We start from the raw sequence: 21,786 nt of genomic DNA, 5'->3' as shown, positions 1-21,786 counted from the left end.
TTCTACACTAAGTTTTGATAACTATTTTCATAGATTTTCCAGATTCCAAGTTTTATAAGCGCTCTTCATGCTATTTTTCCTGCTAGGGCAGAAGAAGCCAGTACTTGCTGCTTTTTTTTTGTAGAGCTGGTAACAGGCAGTAATAATGTATATGAACACTTAAGGCTACCTTTAGGGACATTATAAGATTATTGGCCTTGATTTTTCCCCAGAGATCTTACACACTTGCTTCTCATTAAGAGGTGTAAGAAACTGTGCCCCTTCATCCCCAAATCATCACAGTTTCCTGACTAATTCATAGCTCTCCATCTCAAAACATTTTTGCTCTATAAAAACACAACTGCAGTTACACAAGAGATGCTCAGAAAAACTAAGTTGTGGATGCTTAGTGTTTCCTTGATTCTCATTCTTCAAAGGAGTGTTACAAGGCAAAAATCATCTCTGTTTGATCAGCAATTCAGAATTAGTGTGATAAAGTCTCCTGATATTAGAACTGAAATGGCGATGCTGCTCAGTAACTGGCAGCTGATGCTCAAATTTGCCACAGATCTCCAGGATGCATCTGTGTAGCTTCAATATTGTGAACAGCAAATCACATCCTTTAGGGCAATTCTAACCCTAGAAAATACATTCCATAAAGATTAAGACCAATGTTGCCCAACACATTAATGAAAAGGGGTTGGAATGGAGGAGGAGAAAAGAAAGAACAGCAAGATTGTTCAGGCTAGTCAAAGCAAGGTGACTGCAAGAATCTATAGAAACCAAAAGGTCTTTCAGCACAGTCTTTTGGAGTTGATGAAAGTGATTCTGTGTACTTTTTTTGGCATCATTGTTAGTTGGGTTCTTGTTTGTTTTCTTTTTTATAAGCATTTACATAACTTGGAATTCGGCAGATGAAGTTTGAACAAGAGCAACGTGCAGTAAAACACACTTATTTGTACACAAATGCTTGAATTAGTTATCACTGGGAAGCACTTGTTGTAATTGCCTGAAAGCATTTGCTATCATCCATGGTAGAGTTGTATTTGATTGTACACTATTAAGAACTATCAACATGAAAAGGGAACTAGACAGTACTGCTGTAAGCAACTCCTTCTGGCTTTGCAATTGAAATACTTCACACCATTCCGTGCCACTTGCTGCTGCTAGACAGTAAGAAAACTGGTAAAAAGTACTAAGTCAGAACGTGGAATAAAAAGGCTGCTGCGCAAGGAAACGTGAAATAAAGAAGATTTAGCTTTGGAAAGAGAGATGTGAGGCAGTAGAAATATAAATGTAATACTATGGTGATTAGATTCAAAAATGGCATCTCAGCAAGTAGTAATGCACTGAGCATTTCAGAGAAGGAAGTTTAGAAGTGACCACTCTGTACCTTGGAAAGTTTTTATCATGCCAGTACAGATGTTGTCTGGAAGAACAGCCACTGGCAGCTCATTTAGAAACAGTTTCAGAAGGCTGGCCACAGAATCAACATCTCCATGATTAATGAGGTCTACATTTTCTCCCTGATTGTACTTCTGCTTCAGCTCCTTGATTTTATTCACTGAGCCACTGATTCGAAATATACCAACACGCTGCAGACCTGCTCAAGAAGAAATATGAAGCAGTATACAATAGTTGTATATCATTATATTTTTGAACATATACAATTACACGCACACACACACACACACGTATATATATAGGATGGCTGCATGGTATAGCTCCTCTGAACAAACGTGAAGGTATCAATAAAATACCCCCTCTATATTTTAATATTACCAGACCTTTGTCAAAACTGTAACACAAGTGCATGTTTTTTTGTTATGCAGTGACACAGTATTTCCCAGGGTCAGAACTGGCATGCTTCATGAAGAGGTGAGGTACAGACACTTTCTGGGGTGTGACTACTGACTCTTCCAGGTACTAGCCAGGCATGATACCACTTGAAAGCAGCCAAAGAGAAGGGAGAGGCAGGGTGATGGTGGTTACCATCATAGAGCCTCAGTGTCTCTGGTGGCCCACATGCCAGAATTTTTGTTGCATAGCCATGGCACCCAAGGACTAGAATACACCAGAGAGTTTTCATGATATTCCATGAAATTATCACAAGACTCAGGTGTTCTTTCAGACCAAAATAAGTGACCATTGTATTAGTGAAATAAAATGAATTTTAGACATTGCTCTCATCACTGAATTTGTCAAAATTCTCTTCCTGTGTTGTCTACTAACTAGATACTGTACAATTCAGTGAATACTGTACAGTTCTGTGATTGGTCTCAAATGGCAAAACAAAGAAAGAGCAACAAAAAGAAAGAAATGAATGGATGCTTCTCAGAGTGAAGCATGCTAAATAATAGTTTTATTTATTTTGTAATGTTGCTGAAAGCAGAAGGGGCTTGGACTGAAAAAGATGATCTAGATAGGGAAATCACAACAGGAGATCAAGAGGTTCTTGGTAGAAGCATAGACTGGAGTGTAGTGCAGGCAGAAGAATGTGCCTTTCCCAGTGCAGAGCAAAGAAAGAAATCGCAGGACTGACATAAAGGTACACTGATTGGTAAGTTGCTGCAAATAACAGTACTTTTCAATTCCCATTTTACTACCATGCTGATATGAAAGATTTAATTACTGTGTCTTCTTATGCTGGCATTTATTTTCAGTGTTATTTTAGCCACAGTTGCATTATTGTTCTGCATAAGTCTGGGAAAGCAGAGAAGTAACAGTTGGCCTGCCCATTTAACTTGAAGGAAACGAATGGTTGGACTGGATGATCTTTTAGGTCTTTTCGAACCTTGGTGTTTCTGTGATTCTATGAAATGTCTGGATTCTTGAACTGTTATGTGTTCAAGGTCTTCTACTTCATTGGTCATATATATTTCTTAAACAGTAGTGGTGTTGAATCCAAAGGGCTCATCTACCTCAGGCTCATCTGCCTCAGGGTCATCCAGAAAATGTAAGTTGTTAGTTGTACTCCCTGGAACAGGAGGTTGTTGCTTTGCTGGAACATATGTCATTAACAGATGTGCATGTTTCATTCAACGTCATTGTTTACTGATGGACCATGTAACCATATGAGTGCAAGTACCATACAATGCTGTTGTGCCATATAATCCATTGACTGCAATTGAAGGCTTTTCAAGGTTTTTCACAGAGCCTTACTTCACTGTAAAATTACATTTTAGGAAGGAAACCCAACACTAATCTACTAGTTTGGTCTTTTCTAAATTAAGTCATTCCCAGAATGTTGTGTTCTTTGTCAGACTTAGCTACAGATAACTCATTACTGTACAAAGAAAAGCGTTGGCTTTCTTCTGTACATACCATTTTGCCATTGCTTTTTCTTCTGCAGCATTCTAGTGCCACTTGATGCTTCTGCGATCAGCTGGAACTAGAAATTGTTTCTTATTGTAACACTGCATAGGGACTGACACCTCACTTTTGTATCTGTTCATTTAATTATCTTATGTGAATGGACAGGCTCTCCTTTTTGGTAATTATAGCTATATTTTCTTCCATACTTCTTGAGATAATTGCAAGTCTGGCCTCCCAGATATTTATATCCCCTTCCACATTACTGTCAAGTGCATTTACTGAGGGGAGTACAGTGAGCAGTAAGCCATTCAGCTTTGCTGGGAGGCAGAAGATTGTGATGGTGGAGCCTTTGAATATGAAGTTAGAGTGCAAGTTAAAGCTAAGGATTAAGGAAATATTTCTTATAATTGCTTTCCAGAGTGAAATTGCAGTGTAAAAGAAAAAAGAAAATAATGCCTCATAGTGATGCCTGTTAGTCCTTGGAGTTAGTTTAGACAGTGCACCGGCATAGATGAAGGGACTGCGGACATACCGTTCATCGTGGCTCAGGGCAAGAAAGATTAGACTGTGTGACTTAGGTCTTTCTGTCACTGTTTTCCTTGGTGTTACAGCAGTTAACAGATTCTAAGCTTGTTCTTTTGTTTATATTTTTCGAGAGACCTTTCTGTGAAGCTTTTTCTCTTCCATGACTTTGTTGAGATGCTCTCAACTGATTTCATTTATACTAACACCAATTAAACTCCTAGTTAGACACAGCTAGACTTCACACTCTAATTATTTATGGGCTACTCCCAGTCTCCTCAATGGATAGAACAATTGATTTAAGTGATCCAATAACAATCCATCACTACCTTGGGGGCATATAATTGCTCATAAATACAGTAATTTGTGTCTCATCTTTGTTTTCATAGTCCTAAATGTCTTATAAACTTAGCTAATACAGCTTTAGTGCTTGTAAATAGTAACATGTGAGGAAATAAATAGATCTTCCACACAATAAATCAAATAATGGCATTCATAGTCCAGTATAAGTTCTGAATCCATTAAAAAAAAAGGGGGGGAAAGACAGGCCAATTTAGAAATAAAAAATAATGAGCACCACAACCAAGAAATCAGAATTTCTCTCATAGAAGAGAGAAAAAAGATGGAAAACTTTGTAAAGGACAAAATTTATACTGCCACTGACCTGCAGATGGTTTATGGTGTTGTCTTACTGCAACTCCCTCAGGAGGTATATTTTTTCATTTTCTCATTGCAATGCTTGGAACAGCCACAGGATCCATAGCAGAACAACCACAGGGCTCATCATGAGGGCTAGAGAGCCATCAGGGTCTCTCATAATGCTTGGAGCAGCTGCAGAGCCTTTTGCAGGAACTGGAGCTGCTACAGGACCTACTGATGAAGGGTCCTACTGATGTCTTTTGCATTGCCACCAGATCCAGAGGTACTTTTCTTCTCCTTGACGGTGCTTATTAGTGTTAAACAATACTTGGTAGGCACATGTCAAGCCCCAGCATGCTGCAGTGATTTGTGTTGCCATCATTGTCTTTTTTACTGAATATGTAACCATATACAATAATGTTTTAGAGTAAATGAGTTGTTTTGTTTTTTTTTTACTACAAATCTTTCACAAAAGCTGAAATGCAGAGGTGAATTTAGCATGGGTTCGTACTTGATAAGTGCAAGGTAAAATAAATGTTGCTTCGTTAGCTTAAGTACTTCAAAGTTGAAGAAGGCTGAAAGTGGTTTCTAGACAAACTGTTCAGAGGAACTTGATGTTGAATTGTCCTGAATACTATGTAGCATCTTCAGATACAGTGTATCCAAGTTTTGAGTGGTGTTTGTTAGTTTTCATAGCATTCCTGTTCATGAATCATTTGTGCTTACATACACCGATTTCATAAAACAACCTGAGTTTCCTGACCAAACATCCACAGAGTCTCTGAATTCATCAGTCTGATAAACTTTCTTATTTGTATCTACTAGAGAATACTTCACTAGATAATACCTAATAGGAAACTGCTGGAAGGGAAAGGAACACAAACATTGTATAACTGTAGGGTAATTACAGCAAGCAGCAGAAGCGGTCTCTGTACTAAAACCTTCACTATTCCCTCAGAATTATCTATTTGTGACATATTGGAACTGGGCTTAAAAATCCATGTTCTTAGGATTTAGCATGGATTGCACTTGCAGGATGAAAATAACGTGTGGCATTTTTCTGGTACTTCTGTATCCAGCTGATGCCAAGCAGTGCAAATCTGTGGAACATGAAAACAAAACACTTGGAAGTGGGGATTTAATTAATGTTGCTTCTGTATAGACAATGTTTAGTTGTTTTTTTCTAATTCAGTTGAGTTCTTCTGTGCCTAATCTGCATGGCTATGATTTATTCTCAGTTTTGAATAATGTAATAAAGTCTGTGTTTCATTTGAAGGGGTAGAGGACCACTGAAGAACACATCTGATGTAATTAATGCAGCAAAAATGATTTCAGAGTCAGGATCAAGGATGGACGTCCTAGCACGGCTGATTGCCAATCAGGTAGGTTATTTATGTAGCAATGCATTAACCTTTGTCACAACTTAACCTGTGCACAGAAGTTCCAACACCTGTGAAGATCACCTACAGAAATACAGAAATAATAGTTAGGACATTTTTAGACCTGATTTTCCTTTTTTTTTCCCCTCCCAATTTCTGGAAATGATGGATATATCGATCATGTCTTGTGTAGGTGGATTCTCTTCCTCATACTATTTAAATACCTGTCTATATATATTTAGGTACATATGCAAATGTATATGCACATATACCTATTTATTATATACCTGTATATTTAAGAGTCTGTTAAAATTCTGCTTTACAATGTGAGTTCAACATTGTAGTTCCTCCTTTGCTTTCTCGGTTAAATCACTCAGAAAAACAATGAGGCAAATCACCTTAGATGTGGAAACTCACCAGCACCATAGTTTTTCCAAGCAGTGTTACCAGTTGCAAGGTCTCAGCTCAGTGCTTAGGTTACTTTTCTTCTTTGTCTTCAAATTACTTGTTTTACAGCACATTATATGTATTTTCTAGAATGTTTGCTTTCAGCTGTATCTAAGTTCTCTTTCAGACATCTTTTCCCTCCTAGTATAGGCCTCTTCTTTGGTATTTTTATGTCTAATTGCTTTCAATCTAAATACTCTTCTTGACAGATAGAAAACTGCCATCTGCATACCTTATGTCTGGAGGTAATTTCTTACCATTGAAAAAAAAAAAAAAAAAATTATCATCATAAAATGCTTTACAGCTATGGGTTTCTTTATTTCCAAAAGCTTCTCCTGGCTAAATAAGCTAAATAACAGAAAACTAAAATAAATGAATAAATAAATCAAACCCAAACCCACTCCTCCAGCCAAAAATCAAAGCATGATCCATGTAAATGTGCAGGTATGGTTAGCACAACAGCATTGTAGCTTAGTACATTCATTCAAGAAACTCATGTAGGTAAGGTCAACAGGGCCTTACAAAACCAGGCCAGAGAAGAACAATCCAGTGAAATTTTAGTCGGCAAGTATTAAAGCCATTTACTTTCCTAGCCTTTTTGGTCCAGAGTAGCAGGGTATATTTGCTGTTTTCCACATCCTCATGTACTTTCTCTCTACCCCTCACTTTTGATTTTCACCTGCTTAATATTTATGAAGCAGCAACAGTCTGTGTGGGGTTTTTTCTTTCATGCCTCTCTCAGATGGTGATGCCATAGAATTTTGGTAACTGGTCTATACAGTTGTGATTTGTGGAGAAAGAAGCAAGGTAGAACACCCCTGTTTCTGATCTTGATAAGTGTTCTTCCAGCACGTCTCTTTTCAAATGAACTGGATCCTTCATCATTTTCTTTCATCAATTAAAAATTAAAATTGAAAACTGTAATCATTACTGATATAGTGCAGAGAAAAGTGTCATAACCTTTTACTCCATTTTGAATAAAAATTGAGTCTTTCTTAGAGAACTGTTCATTCCCTTATGTTTTCTTTCTGTATTTTTACAGTAACTCCAGACTAGAAATGTGAACAAATCGGTGAGGGCAAATTGGACATAAATTGTTAGTGCTGATAACCAGTGTGCTGATAATGCAGATAAGCATTAGTGCTGATAACCAGTGTGTTTCCTAAGTTGCTGGGAAATGTGACTCCATTTTAGTTAACTCTTTTACTAAATTCACTCAGGTAGTTTCTATTTGTCCTAAGAGCCTGCACAAAGTTGATAAGCCTTGATTCACCTTTCTCATCTGACATGTACCTAAAACACACTAGTCAGTTTATATGTAATTTCTTGTCATAAGCATTTGAAGCAAATAAGCTTCTAATAGGTATAACAGATAGTGTATGTGCATATATATATATATAACAGATTAGTGGAAAACATGCTTCAAAGACATAGGACTGAGTCAGATGTCTTCATCAGTAAGTTCAATAACACTGCAGTGAATATAACTACAATCACAGCTAGATAGGCATCTGACTTAGTAAAAAGGGGAATCTTGCTCTTACTCCTACCCTCAGATGAATAATATGATCCTATCATTCCTCTGGTGACTAGAAATCTTTTAATCTTTATTCCCAAGCAAAACCACCCTTTGCCGTACAAAGTATTTTTCTCAGTGTGTTTTTCTTTAGTCTGCATGGTATTTGTAAAGACTAATAGTTGTTATTTTAACATGTTTCTTCTGCTTTGCTCTCTTGAAGAATTTTTTCATTCTGTTAACCACCTAATTGCTGTTCAATGAATTTGGTTCAAACTGAAGGAACCTTCAAGAATTTGGTGTCCAGTCTGGAACATGAATTTTGATAAGGTTTTGTGAACGCTCTTCTCAGTGGCATAAACCAGTTATTTCAGTAAATATTTCACACGTTCTCTTTCAGTAAAAAGTAAATTATATGTGTAACTTAGAATTGCATGTAAAAATGGATTTCTATTATTTACTTCAAAAGAGAAAACCGATGGCTGTACATCATACCGTCAGGTATGTGTTTTAAGGTAAAAGTCCATGCATTCTTTATGTATGTGATTTTCTTCACCACTTCTTCTGCTATTGAGCTTACCCTGCATCACTTCAATTATTCATTATCATTTCTAATATTGTCATTTAGTTGGGCCACATGAGTTTCATCTTCACAGTCAACTCAGGACTCAGATATTACTCTCGACTATGTCTTTGCTGTTATCAGGACCACAGTAACATATGATGAGCATTTTCAGTATTTGAAGAGACATGTGAGGGGAAAAAAGCAAAAATTCCTCTTTTTCCTCTATCTAGATGGAAACCTGAGAAAAAACCTGAAAAAGCCATCACTGTGTAATGAGGAATCGTTGTATCTTCGATATGACATGACATAAAACATTTCCAAATGAATGACTTTTGTTCATTCTCCTTGTAATTTCAGAGAATCAAAATTGAGAACTGTGGAATTACATATCGTGTAAAGCTTTTGTGTGAGAAAAAGCACACAACACCAAAGAACTGAAACTCTATTTGCAGTATTCTATGATCACTCACAACAGCATCTCTGTTATGTTGTGCTTCTATTCTAATTTTTGTAACATTTCCATGTACTGGAAAGAAAGGGTTTCTATGTGCTAGAATCAGCAGGATTCAGTCCATATTCACAGCACTTAAAGATGACTTGGAGTTAACAACTGCAAACATAGCCACATTGCATCAACTTAGGCAATCACAAGTGTATTGCTGATAAATTTAAGTATGAGTATTTCAAATTCATTGTCAAATTTGTACCTGAAATCCCAAAGAACATTAAGGTAGTGCGTCCTGTTTTTAGTGACATGTGGTGTAGATTAAGGTCTTTACTACAAAATTCTTCAATAAGTGTTTCAGCAGATGCTGGTCAGGAGATGCTGGTCCATTATGATCCATTATGATCCTGGTAAAATAGGCACTTGGACTGTGAGGTAAAAATGCTGTTCATCAGAGTAAGGAAGTAATAGTGAAAGCAACTGTATGTCCCCTTCATCTCGTAGGAACCCAATGTGGTGTAGCATCAAATGGGCCTTCTACCTAAGCACAGCATTCTGGAGAGACCCTGTCCATTCAGTAGATATTCTCATAGATATATAGATATAATAACGATATCTATAGATATAGTGTGTGTATATATATACACATACATACACACACACACACACACACACATATATAATATGAATACTTATATATATGTTATATAAATATAATATATAATATATATATTATATAATATAAATATAGAAATATTTATAAATTATATATATATGTGTGTGTATATATATATATATATATATAGTTTATTATATATATGTTATGTGGGCCAACATAAGATGAAGGCATTTCCTTTGGAGCAGCACTTGTATATCAAAAAGAAGCCCTCAGAATTTGCCAGGAATTCTACCTAAGAACTTGTTTCTCTGTGCTAGGCTTTGAAAAGGTAACCCTTTGAAAAGGTAACCATCGATGGGCTGTGGAATTATTAATCTCAGTATTTTTAAATTATTTTCAGTTGCAGCTGAAAGTTTTCTCACTAGTAAGCACATGTTGCTTGTACCAGATGTTTATGAGGATTCCTTATGGAATATCCTATTCACAGAGTACAATTCTTTCTAACATATTTTTCTGGTTGATTGGGATACGCTGTAAGGTATGAGACTTTAATGTTCTTCATTGTACTTTTATCTTACCTAAGCTAACATAAAATGTTACCTTTATTCCTAGAAATGCCTTATATCTCATAAAGTTTTGTGGGTAAAGTACATAAAAATGGGCACAGTGTGTCAGACCAAAGGTTTCTTTAGGTCAATAGTGAACATACACAGGACTCAGTAAGATGACAGCATGTATTTCATGATACTTCCTTACCTTCGCCAGGTTAAGTAAAGCTTTGCTTTAATAAAGCTGCATTTCAGTAAAGCTGTGTTTATCCTGCAGGTTTATGAAATTTATTTATGCCTTTTTCCAGCAGTGCCTTACACTTGCTTTTCTAAATGCTGCTGAGCCCTAGACCAGTGTTTTGATAGAACTGGTTTAACCTCAAGGTCTCAGGGGAGGTTATGTTTTCCCTATCTTTGGAGCATACCATCTTCAGCATTTCTTAAGTGTTATGCATTTCTTCCTTAAGTGATTGCAAGGAAGATAGTAAATGTGATGAACTTGCAAATGTTATATAATAGTATTATGTAAGAAATTAAAATAGCGTTGTCTCTGAGTTTCTATAATTGATGCTGTCACAACTTGAAGTTGATGAGATGCTGTATTAGCAGCCTGTCTGTCTATCTGCTGAGGTTTTCCAGTGGGGAAAAGTAAATCACAGAGAAATGGAAAAGCAAGCACCTTATTCTAGGAAATAGACTTCTAGTGTAGTTGTGATGCTCAAGGAGTTAATGCTGCACTTGGACAGAAGGGCAGATATTTTTTTTAAGCGTTAGTTTAACAAGTAAGCAAGTGTTCAAGTTTTCTCAGCAGTCATTGAGATCTGAATACTGGTAACACTTCAAAAATGGTGCATGTTGAGAGGATGTTGAGAAACGCCGTTCTGTTTTTCTTTTAAACTACGCTGAAATACAGAGAGCACTTTAGTAATGGATCTACCTGAACACAAGGGGAGGACTAATGTTTCATTCACATTAACAATTTTTCAGATTCATTTGCTACATTCTTTGCTGCCTCTTCTGAAAGTCCAAAACATAAACCTTTTAGTTTACTACTGCAGAGCCATGAAGAATACAGAATCATCACACTTGAAATAAACACATCCCATTTTAAACAACTATTAGGTTTCTTCAGTAAAGCCAGTTGTTTACATGTAAAGTATTTCTTAAATTAAGTACAATTATCGCTTTTTCAGGCTTTTAACCCATTATAGATTTATTTAAATCAGTACTTCCCCTCTAAGTATTGTGGGAGCTCACAGAAGTGAAGGTGGAAAGATGTTATTTTTTAAGTATTGAAATAAGTGAATTAGCCACAAGCTGTTCTTATTTTCCTGTTCCCACTGAAACAGCACATCTGACAGAAAATGGATAAAACCTTGTTTGTTTTTTTTTAAAAAGCAGATCGATATTAGGAGATAAAGCGTAACTTTTATAAATGTTAACATTCTTCTTGCATTTGCCATTTAACTATTACTTCTAGATACCTTAGAAAGAAAGCCTCTTAGGAATTGAATGAAGAGCAGTCATTCCGTACATTAAATAACTTGGTTAGCAGTGTTGCTGAAGCAGGCCCTGCAGTGTAAAAGAAAAACTAAGTACAAGGACGTTGGTCTGAGTGATTTGAATGCTCCTCAGTTAAGTACTTAATATGATGTCTGAGATGAAATGTATGTGCTTTACTATTCTTTTCTTAATTCTCAGTGTCCAGACCAGTCATGTAAACAGGATTTGTTGGCTTACCTAGAACAGATCAAGCTGTACTCCCATCAGCTCAAAATCTGCAGTCAAGTTAGAGCAGAAATCCAGAACCTAGGTGGAGAGCTCATCATGTCTGCTGTAAGTAGAAAAATGGAATGAATTACAGTCAATACACAATAAAATATCTTCAGTTTAAATTGTCCTTTCCTGTGCTTGTGATGTGTTCTAGTACAGGCCTGAATTTCTTTTATTCTCTTTTTTTTCCCCTTCTTTTTTTTTGTCACTTACTTTAGGAAGAGACTAAGAAAGTGAAGCATGAATTGCAATCACTTGTGAATCTGTTTTTCTTTATAGAGTCTTAAAAAGGTATTAATTTATTGCTGTTATTCTGGATTAATTAGTTTTTAAGAAACAATAGTCTTTTAATGTATATAAAGTATGCACAACTGTAAGGATGTATGCACAACAACTGGCACTCATAGTTGTACTTCCAGTTGAGAACAAAGCACTGAAGGCCAATCTTTAAAGTCCATACGAGGGCTTGCTTCGTAGTTTGATCATGAATTAGCTGCTTGCATTGGAAAAAATAGATTAAAAAGTCATTTGTGTATGGAAGTACAGAAGCTGTCCGTGTGTGTCTGTCCATCTCTCTCATGCAGAAAAAGATCTGGGAGCCTATACGTAAGTACGATGCTGTAGAAAATCTGCAGACGGAACATCTGTGCTCTATCTACAGATCATCTGTTGGACAGCTGCATTTCAGCTTTCTGTCTAGTTTTTTATTGGCATATGCAACACTGCAGAATCTTGAGATTCTCTTCACATAAAAACAGTAGCATAGATTTTATTATTTTTTTTAATGGAGTCTGAAATGTAGCTGAGTAGAACTGTATTCTTCCCAGTATTGATCTTCTCTCATCTGGTTATGTTATTAAAAAGCAACAACCAGAAAGGGAGATGTCAGGCATGATTAAGCAAAAAGAGGACATGCTCTTGCAGATTAAAAAGAAAACAACAAAACATATCATTGTCTATCAAGTACTGAAACGATGACTCTTGAAATATATGTATATGAAACTATATCCTTCTGCATGATGAAGATCTGGCACAGGAAAACTGCTAACATAGTAATGTTCAGAACTCAACTTCTGTGACAAAAACCAGGATGATATGCAAATGAAGAAGTATACTGTAATCCACAAACACAGCTCTCAGTTGTTCATTCTCTACTGAGAATGAAAACTTCTTTTACCTGTTTTTTATCAGTGCCCTATCACCTTGTTCTTGTCTGTAACTCCTGTGATAATGTCCTTTGGAGTGTGTCTCATCAGAGATTAATACCCTCCCCTTGCTGTGGGCTGAAGGGGCTGACTGTCCTGGGGAAGTTAGAACGCTTGGGGCTGTCCTGCTGATAGTCCTCCTAACTGCCCTCCTCGTTCAGGCCATAAAAACTTACTGTACCTTACTGCTTTCAGTTCTGTGGACAGCAGCCTCTCCAGTACATTCACACCTGACAGCGGCTCAGTAGATGGTCAAAGTCCTGCTTGCAAGGAGTATGTACAGAGAAACTGAAGAGCTGTTCATTCAGTTCTGCTTTTTTATCCATTAAACATTCCTGGGTTGTGTTTAGTCTTTCATACTCACATAAAATACTGAGTTTTTTTAATGAATCAATCGGTGCCAGTTTGTATACTCCACAAGTGAAGATGGTAAGGATTCTCTTAAGTTTTCACAAGGTGTGATTAAGCAGGAAATAAATATACTTTCTGTTAATTAAATTCAAATTTATGTCTCTTCAGGCACAAAATAATGGGGTAACATTTGTGGTACACAGATGGACAGTAATTGCATTTGTATAAATAATCTGATACTTTTTTTAACAAGCACTGCACATCGACAGGCCCAGTATGCTGAGAGTAAGCTTGTTTCAACAGTGAGTTAAAAAAAAAATAAGAATTGTATCACACCATTAACTTACGTGAGCATCTCCCTCTGTGACTCCTGACAAGCACATAAGTGTTTTTTGTGTTACTTACAGTCAGTATCTTCTTGTGTTTCATCTTCAAATGTTGTGTTTGGCAAGAGGAAATCTCTTTTGACCCTAAAATTAAAAAAAACAACAAATCTCAGAGGTGCATTATCACACAATTTGCTAAGTAGCAAAGAAAGAATTTCTCGTGTTAGCCAGCCATACCTGTACATTGAAGGCTGCTTCGCTGATTTTTCTGCAAATGCCTCCTTTATCTTTGAATTTTATTCTTGTCCTCTCAAAAACCAGACTTAAACACTTACATTAGTCTATTTCTGTGTCAAATGCAGATGCTTTAATGTTTCTGACTTCTTGCTTAAAAGTTCAATTTAACTTAAATGTGTCTCCCTCACTGAGTTACCATGCTAGTTACATCAGAAATTACATGCAAGATATTTCTATGAACATTTCAGATTTGATGGTAATAATGCAACGAGTTAGAAGCATATGCTAGCATGTTGCAAAGTGGAAGGTATCCTTGGACAACTATGCGCCAGGAAAGTCACATCCATTAAGGCTCCAGGTCTGTGGCAGATGGCAGGTTGCTCAATGCCTTTGTTACAGTTGGAGGTTTTCCGTTGCTGCAAGAGAGAAGCTATACAGCAAGAGCTGCTTCTTTGGCAGAGGAAGAGATGAGCAGCAATGCATTGCAGTTGCTCTTAGGTCTTTTGTGTGGTTTGTTTCTTTCTCCTAAAAATAAAGAAGTGAAGATGGGCAGAATGCCTCCCTGCGAGAGTTAAGAATGGGCACAGAGGGCTCAGCAGCAAGTTGGCAGTCTCCTGAGATACTGGCTAGTGAAATAGCGCACTTCATTTATTGTGGGTGGGCAGTTTGCTCCACTGACTATGGTAGTGCTGTCCTGCGTGTACTGCTGAGTGACCTTTGCTAAGTCCAAGGCTGTGTTCTGACAAAGCAGCTCCTTGGTGAGCCAGTTTGTTTCTCTTTGCTATTACTTTTTTCCACATCATGGGGAACTGATACTTGTTTGTTTGACAAACTCATGGTGGAGAGCTACTTGCAGTACCTTAGCCCACGCATAATATCATCACAGCATTTGGAATCTAACAATAATAAACCACTGCTTTACTAAATCTCTACTTTAAACACGAGGAGATGGAACATTGTTTAAAATTTTACTTCACTGAGGGCTGCCCAAAAAGTCTAATTTTTCTTTTTTTTTTTTTTTTAAATGACACTACATCCTCCACTGCGTGTGCTTTATATATACTTGTAACTAAGTGTGTACATGGCCTTTGGAGGAATGGAAGGGGATACGGTTTTCAATTATCTAGGGACAGCTCTGTTACTGTTGCTATCTAAAAATGCACCCAACTAACTAGAAGCGTGGGGTTTTTTTGTTGTTTTTTGTTGTTTTTTTTACAAAGTAAGGATGTAGCAGTACTTTACATATTGCTAATGTATGCCACAGAACAGGTAGCTTTTTTAAATATCACAACTGGCAAAATCAAGGGATTCAGCTGACTGCCCCCAAGCAGCATTACTGAAAACCTTAAAAAATACGCAGAAAAGCCTCATAAATAAAAAGGATGAAAAATTAAAAGCACAGCATAAGCATTCTTACCTTACATGCTTAGCAAGTCATCTTTCTGCAATAAAATGCAGACTTTGTGCTCTTAGAAGAAGTCAAATCAAGTCTGTTATTCTTTGATTAGTATTACTGTAACAAAAACTTTGCTTCTCAGTGTGTATTCATACATTTAAACCCAGCAGTTTTAATGCAGATACATTTTTAATAGCTGACCTTGTTTCCAAGATATTTTTATATTCAGAAATCCAACACTGAGTAAGTTGTATGTTTGATACTCAATTCTAAGTTATCATTTTCAACTGTGTTAAAAATGGAAGTCTAGATGAACTGTAAACGGGACTTGGGAGATTGCGAGCAGCCTTTTGTAAATCTGTGCTCAAAATCTAAAACTTAAATTCAAAAATATATATATATTTATATACCTATATCTATCTATTTATTTATATGTATTTGTATATATTTATATATATATATCTGTATATATATGTATTTGTATATGCATAGTTTAGAGGAGATCAATAAGTTGTATCCCTACCTGACATACACGCATGTTATGAAGAAATGTTTTGTATTGTTTTCCCCTGGCTGCCACTTCCTTATGTCAGTGAGACAGGATCTGCAAATCTACACAGGGAATACGAGAAGAGTGACTTATTTAGATGCTTTAAGAAGAAAGAAATTCTGTATTTATGTAATTAACTGCAACAACACATGACAAGGCAAGCATCACTTTCTTAGTAAACAGAAGATACATACAAGAAAAATTTTGTATAAATTCTCAGTCATCAGTCTCTTTTGCACTATCAAACAATGAAAATAATTAAGTGTATTTGTTATTACAATACACTTCTTAATGGATTACTACTACTCCCAAGACATTATTATAGAAAACGCGTGTAAACATTTTTTAAAGAGAAGCTTCAAAATTAAGTTTTTTTTTCCTCAACTCCACTATTTCTGGCTTTGTTACTTAATGGAGAGTTTGCCTAGATGAATTCTGGCTATTGGGTGTGCTTGTATGCCATGCCACTATTGTGGGAAAAGGGGGCAAAACTTGGGAACAGTTGGGCAAGGACTTCCGTATATTTATATATGAGTTACTAGTTGAAGAATCATTCCATATTTTCATTGTCACTGGACAGTGTTCATAGGAGAGATGGCATATTTGGATGAGAGAGGGTATGATAGAGGGTATCGTTTCAGAAACTCCTGTTATGACTGACACAGTCTAATCTCCAAAATACAGGAAGTACAGAAAAAGAGAAAGTGGGAGTCAGGCAAAAGAGCCTTTGTTTTTGCAATGAATTCTTATATACCACTTCCTATGGACTGAAGAATTTACAGCGACAAGTCCCTAAATAAAATGAACTTAACTTAAATGCTCAATGAGTTTTGTTTTTTTTTTAATCAGTCTTTCATTTATGCCAAGTTTCATTTCATCCATCTTCTTAGATAGGCGACCTTGAAGAACCTACTGAATATTTATTTGAGATAAAAGTATCCAAGTGAAGATAATCCTCAACTACATCAGGTTTATAAAAGAACAATGGATTTACACCGAACTCTATTATATTAATGTCACTCAGCTATGAAAACAGCTGCTCTCTAAAGAGGAAAAAAAAAAGATACCACCTGATTGTTATCATCTGTAGCTCCAGGAACGGCTCCTATAAAAGCTTCTCTGAAATTCTTAGTATGGTTAAGAAATAACTGTATGTTTTTGCTTCACAGTGTCAGCATAAGACCAGCATAAGATTCATCCAGAAAACTTATGGGGAACAGGTAGATGGATCTAAGATGGATTCTAAGACAGTGCAAATAAATAAATAAATAACATGGATACTGATGGCATTAAGTGAGCAGTTTTTTCCTGTATTTCACTGCCTATCCAGAGACACCAAGAGCATCATAAATGGAGATTTGTGCCCATGCTGATGTACCACAAACTCCATCCCAGCCACACATGCTACAGGAAGTGCAGCAAAAAACCAAATGCAAACATCCTTATTGGTATTCAATTTATTATTATTATTTTTTTAACCATGTTGCTGCATCAGACCTGATTTTCCTAGTTTTATTTTGCGTATCTGCTTCTACAAGCCTACATGCATCCCAGGATAGGCAGCCTGGTTCCTTAAAATCTACAAATGATGGTCCCCAAATACACGTCTTATTGGTTTAAACTGCTGTCATGCAAAGATTACACAACCATTATAAACTGGGAATTCTTTCTAAAAAACACATTTGCTGTAGCAAGGAATGAACTTTCAAGGCCATGCCAAATTTTACATGTTTTCATGGATTATATACATTTGGTCCTCCAAATTTTAACCACCCATGAAACATCAAACAGGGCATTGGCTTTTTTCCTAGCACTTCTGGAGGAATGTTCAGTATTAACTGAAGATCTTTCAGTTCATATTTAATTCCAAAAATGCAAATCCCATCATTTCCTATCTATCTATTACTGTTTTTTGCCTTACATACATTCCTGTGTTTAAAGTGTTACAAAAGCAACAAGTATACAGACAGTAATGCATTCTCCTCACCTCATCAATTCATTCACAAATTCATTTGACCTGGCTTATGGGAGGCCACCATTGCTAACACATCAGCATTATATACACAAGTGCAAATTTTGCTAAACATGCTGTGTGCATTGTACATGAAGTATTTCTGTCTATACCTTTACACATACAAATGCATGTTCAAGAAATAGAAAGCACAACATCTCTCCTTTGAGAGGTGCAAATTGATACAAATTTTACCTGATTTTTTTAATTGGTGCTCTTCCTTGCTTTGACAAGAACATCAGAGGTGGATATTGGTGGTATGGAAGTACAAAGTTGAACCTTCTCAGCAGTATTCCCTTGCATTTTGTTGCCAAGTGGCATATGGCAGCAGAGGGGCAGCCTGACACAATGGCATCTGCAGTGAAGGAGCATCATTAAATTCCTGCATGGGGAAGAAATAGTGCCCATTAATATTCGTTCACACTGAAAGTTTATAGAGACCAACCAGGGGATGCAAGCACAGTGTGGCAGTGGGTCCTGTCTTCCAGCAGTGGTGATGACAGCAGTGTGAAAGACAAGCTGCATTCTAAACAGCCACGTACAGCTATCAGACATCACAAAATGCAGAGTGACTTGATCAGCTCATCTGCTCCAATCAGCTACTGGTGGTGACTATGTTGAGAAGCAGCGTTTTGTACCTGAGAATCTGCTCTATCAAATAGCTTTATTGTGCTATTTGCATTTGTTGTAGTTTCCCTGGAAATTACTAAGAGGCATTACCTTTGGACCAACCTCTATATTTACAACACATATAAGCAATAAATGTTAATAACTGAGATTTAAATAAATAATTACTAGCTATTTCTAAAGGACTTTCTTCAATCTATTCAGAATGGAGATGCCTTCACAACTGACATTGTCAGCCTTATAATAAAATACAGCACGGTGTCTTTGAATAAAAAACTACTAGCCAAGATGTTTTTTTATACCATATATATGTTCCTCTAGCATTTCCTGGGAACACTATCAAAACACAAACAGTACTGTAAAGCAAAGGGGGAACACAGCATTCATTACAAACAAATTGTGAACAAATGTGAGCCCTGTGCTTAATGTGAACTATGGCATCATTTAGCCATGATCCACACATGTCAAAAAACAAACAAAAAACCCCAACACCTTCCCAAAGAAAAGAATCAAAACATAGCCTACTTTCTTCCTGTTTGAGTACAACAGATGTGTGTATACCTTCTCAGTGCTCAAGGGTGGCATGCAGTGGCCTAACATCAGACAATGCTGTAAGAAAAAAGACCAAACAATCCTCTGCAGCTGGATTTTGAGACCAGGAGACATAGTCCGACACCCTGCACACATCAGTTCCTCTCCCTCTGTGATATTAGCCCTATTCTGGAAGGATGTCCCTGAGCCTTATCAGTCTGTATTCAAGAAACTTGCAAAATGAGAAGGCGACCTCATTTTCAAATGTTTTAAGTAACAATGATGGCCAATTATACAATCAATTTTTTTTGCCAGTGTTGGCCTATATAAAATCCTTGCTCTTACTTTTAGCTTTTATCAAGACACAGCCTGCAACTTAGGCTCTTCCCAGTATAGCAGTAATTCTTCTGCATACAGCCTGCTAGGTATCACCATCTAAAGTGTGTCAGACCAGAACTGTGCCTCTGACTGTTGTGGTTTAACCCAGCAGGGGGCTGAGCACCGCACAGTCATTTGCTCATTTCCCCCTATTCCCAGTGGGATAGGGGAAAGAATAAAAAAAAAACCAAAGTAGAACTCACAGGTTGAGATATTTACCAAGATAGAGAAAAAGAAAATAATTATGACTAGAGATATATAAACATATATAGCAAATGATGCACAAGTAATTGTTTACCAGCCCTGACTGATGCTTAACTACTACCCCAAGCACTGAGAGAGATGAACTCCCACCTCCTTCCAAACCTCTTCTGCTTGATGTTCTATGGTACAGAATATCCCTTTGGCCGGTTTAAGTCAGCTGTCCACATTCTGTTCCCTCCTAGCTCCTTCTGCCCATCACTGAGAATGACCTTGGCTCTGTACAGCACTGCTTAGCAGCAGCTATAAACATCAGTGTGTTATCAGCATTGTTTTTCCCCTAGAACCAAAACACAGCATCTTACCAGACACTCGGAAGAAAACAATTCCATCCATCTCAAATTAAAACATGAGAGTTTGAGAATCACTGTGTCAGAATAAAATGCCTTTACTCAGCACATGCCACAGGTCTGTGTTGGCCTTTCACACAACTGTACTGTGCAACACAGATAAATCTGTCTCTGTCCAAGCTGCCAAAGCCACTGGGTGTAAGGAGAGAACTAAGAAAGTAAAGTGGCCCCAGCACTGTCTGCTTTCAGTCCCTACACACCATGCAAGCCTTAGGTGAGAAGGGAACAGTATACTCAGGTTTTGTATTCCACTACAGAGCAGCACAGCAAAGATAACAGTAGTTAAAACTGCATTTTTTTTTCTCCCCACTCAAGTCAGCCAATTTTCAGTTGGAATCAATATATACTACTTTCTATTTCCAGAAATATCTATAGAAAATACCTTTATTTTAACACTTGCTTGGCTGCGTAGCATGCTGTTAAATACAGTACCATGTGACACAGAGGTTTGTTTTGCATTCTGCCTCTCAAGGTTCTCATTCCTGAAGGGGAAAAAAAAAAAAAAAAAAAAAAAAAAAAGAAAGAAAGAAAAAAACCCAAGGCCACACAGTCACTGCAGTTTGTGTACAACAGCACACACTTATTAGCTTTAAAAATTCTAGCCATTGAGACTATATTCAGCAGCTACTAATTCAGCCACTTCACAGTATCCCTGCAATGCTCAGAAGCACGTGAGAAAGCCTGGAATGTGAAGGGAGCAGCTGGAGAATTTGCCTATTGCTGATGCTAAGAAAATAATGGGTAACATTTTTATAGCTCTTCTTTGAGGTGGTTTTATTACCAGTCAGTAGTAATCGCAGTGATGCCCTGCAGACAAGAATCATGAGTTCACAATTAAAGGCAAGCAACATACATCTCAATAAGCCATTATACTTCACCAGCACAGATTCCTGTGTGTCACTTTAATACTGACCAGTGGAAGATGAATATAACCATCAAGCACACCAAGAGAAAGCAAACAAATTACGCTTTCCTATTTTAGTCTTAGGTTTTAATCATTGTTTAATCCTGAGCATATCATGATTAAAAGCGGACTGCTTGCCAAGACTAATGTTTCTGTTTCTTATTACAGTTGGATAGTGTCACCTCACTAATTCAGGCTGCCAAAAATTTAATGAACGCTGTGGTACAGACAGTGAAGATGTCCTACATTGCATCCACAAAGATTATCAAGATTCAGAGTCCTACTGGCCCACGACATCCTGTTGTGATGTGGAGGATGAAAGCTCCAGAGAAGAAGCCTCTAATTAAAAGAGAGAAGCCAGAAGAAATCTATGCTGCTGTCAGAAAAGGTTCCGCAAAGAAGAGAATCCATCCTGTCCAAGTCATGAGTGAATTCAAAGGCAGGGAAATAGTCTAATATTCTGTCTGTCACTTTTTATGTTCCTTTCTTCAAATTCTGATGATTTTTCACTTTTCCCCCTACTTACTCAATAACTGTACATTAGCGTTTTGCTTTTCTACAAATCTGTAAGTTCACATTTGCTTAAATCACTTGAAAATGATGTTGGATTATTTAACTGCACACAGATGAAAAGTACTCATTTTGCAGTGTCAAACCATCGTGCCTTCTTACTGGCAGGTTTCAACAGGGCATTTCTGAGCGATATGCCATGGCACTGTGTCACAGCTGGTGAAAAGCAGAACGCAGGGTGCCAAACTGTGCCCCAAGTCCTTCTGCATTTATTAGTCAGGTATTGCTTCACCACTAATACTCAACTGCATGTAGTTTAGGACATAGAGAATTTTTAAGTGCTGTGTTTGTTGGGATACTTAATCAGGATCATTACACTATGACTGAAACAGCCAGACTGAT

General features: G+C 37.0%; 1 protein-coding gene across 1 annotated transcript; it reads left to right on the top strand.

The window, feature by feature from the left end:
• The first annotated feature begins 5,753 nt into the window (after positions 1 to 5,753).
• LOC140253808 (catenin alpha-3-like) lies at positions 5,754 to 21,560 on the top strand. The gene is made up of 3 exons (XM_072339762.1): positions 5,754 to 5,837; positions 11,676 to 11,810; positions 21,043 to 21,560. The coding sequence occupies exons 1-3, from the start codon at positions 5,781 to 5,783 to the stop codon at positions 21,328 to 21,330; spliced, it is 480 nt and encodes a 159-aa protein (XP_072195863.1). The 5' UTR covers positions 5,754 to 5,780; the 3' UTR covers positions 21,331 to 21,560.
• Positions 21,561 to 21,786: the final 226 nt, after the last annotated feature.

Source organism: Excalfactoria chinensis, chromosome 6 (assembly GCF_039878825.1).
Source record: "Excalfactoria chinensis isolate bCotChi1 chromosome 6, bCotChi1.hap2, whole genome shotgun sequence".
Classification (NCBI taxonomy): Eukaryota; Metazoa; Chordata; class Aves; order Galliformes; family Phasianidae; genus Excalfactoria; species Excalfactoria chinensis.
This window is presented reverse-complemented; position numbering and strand designations above follow the sequence as displayed.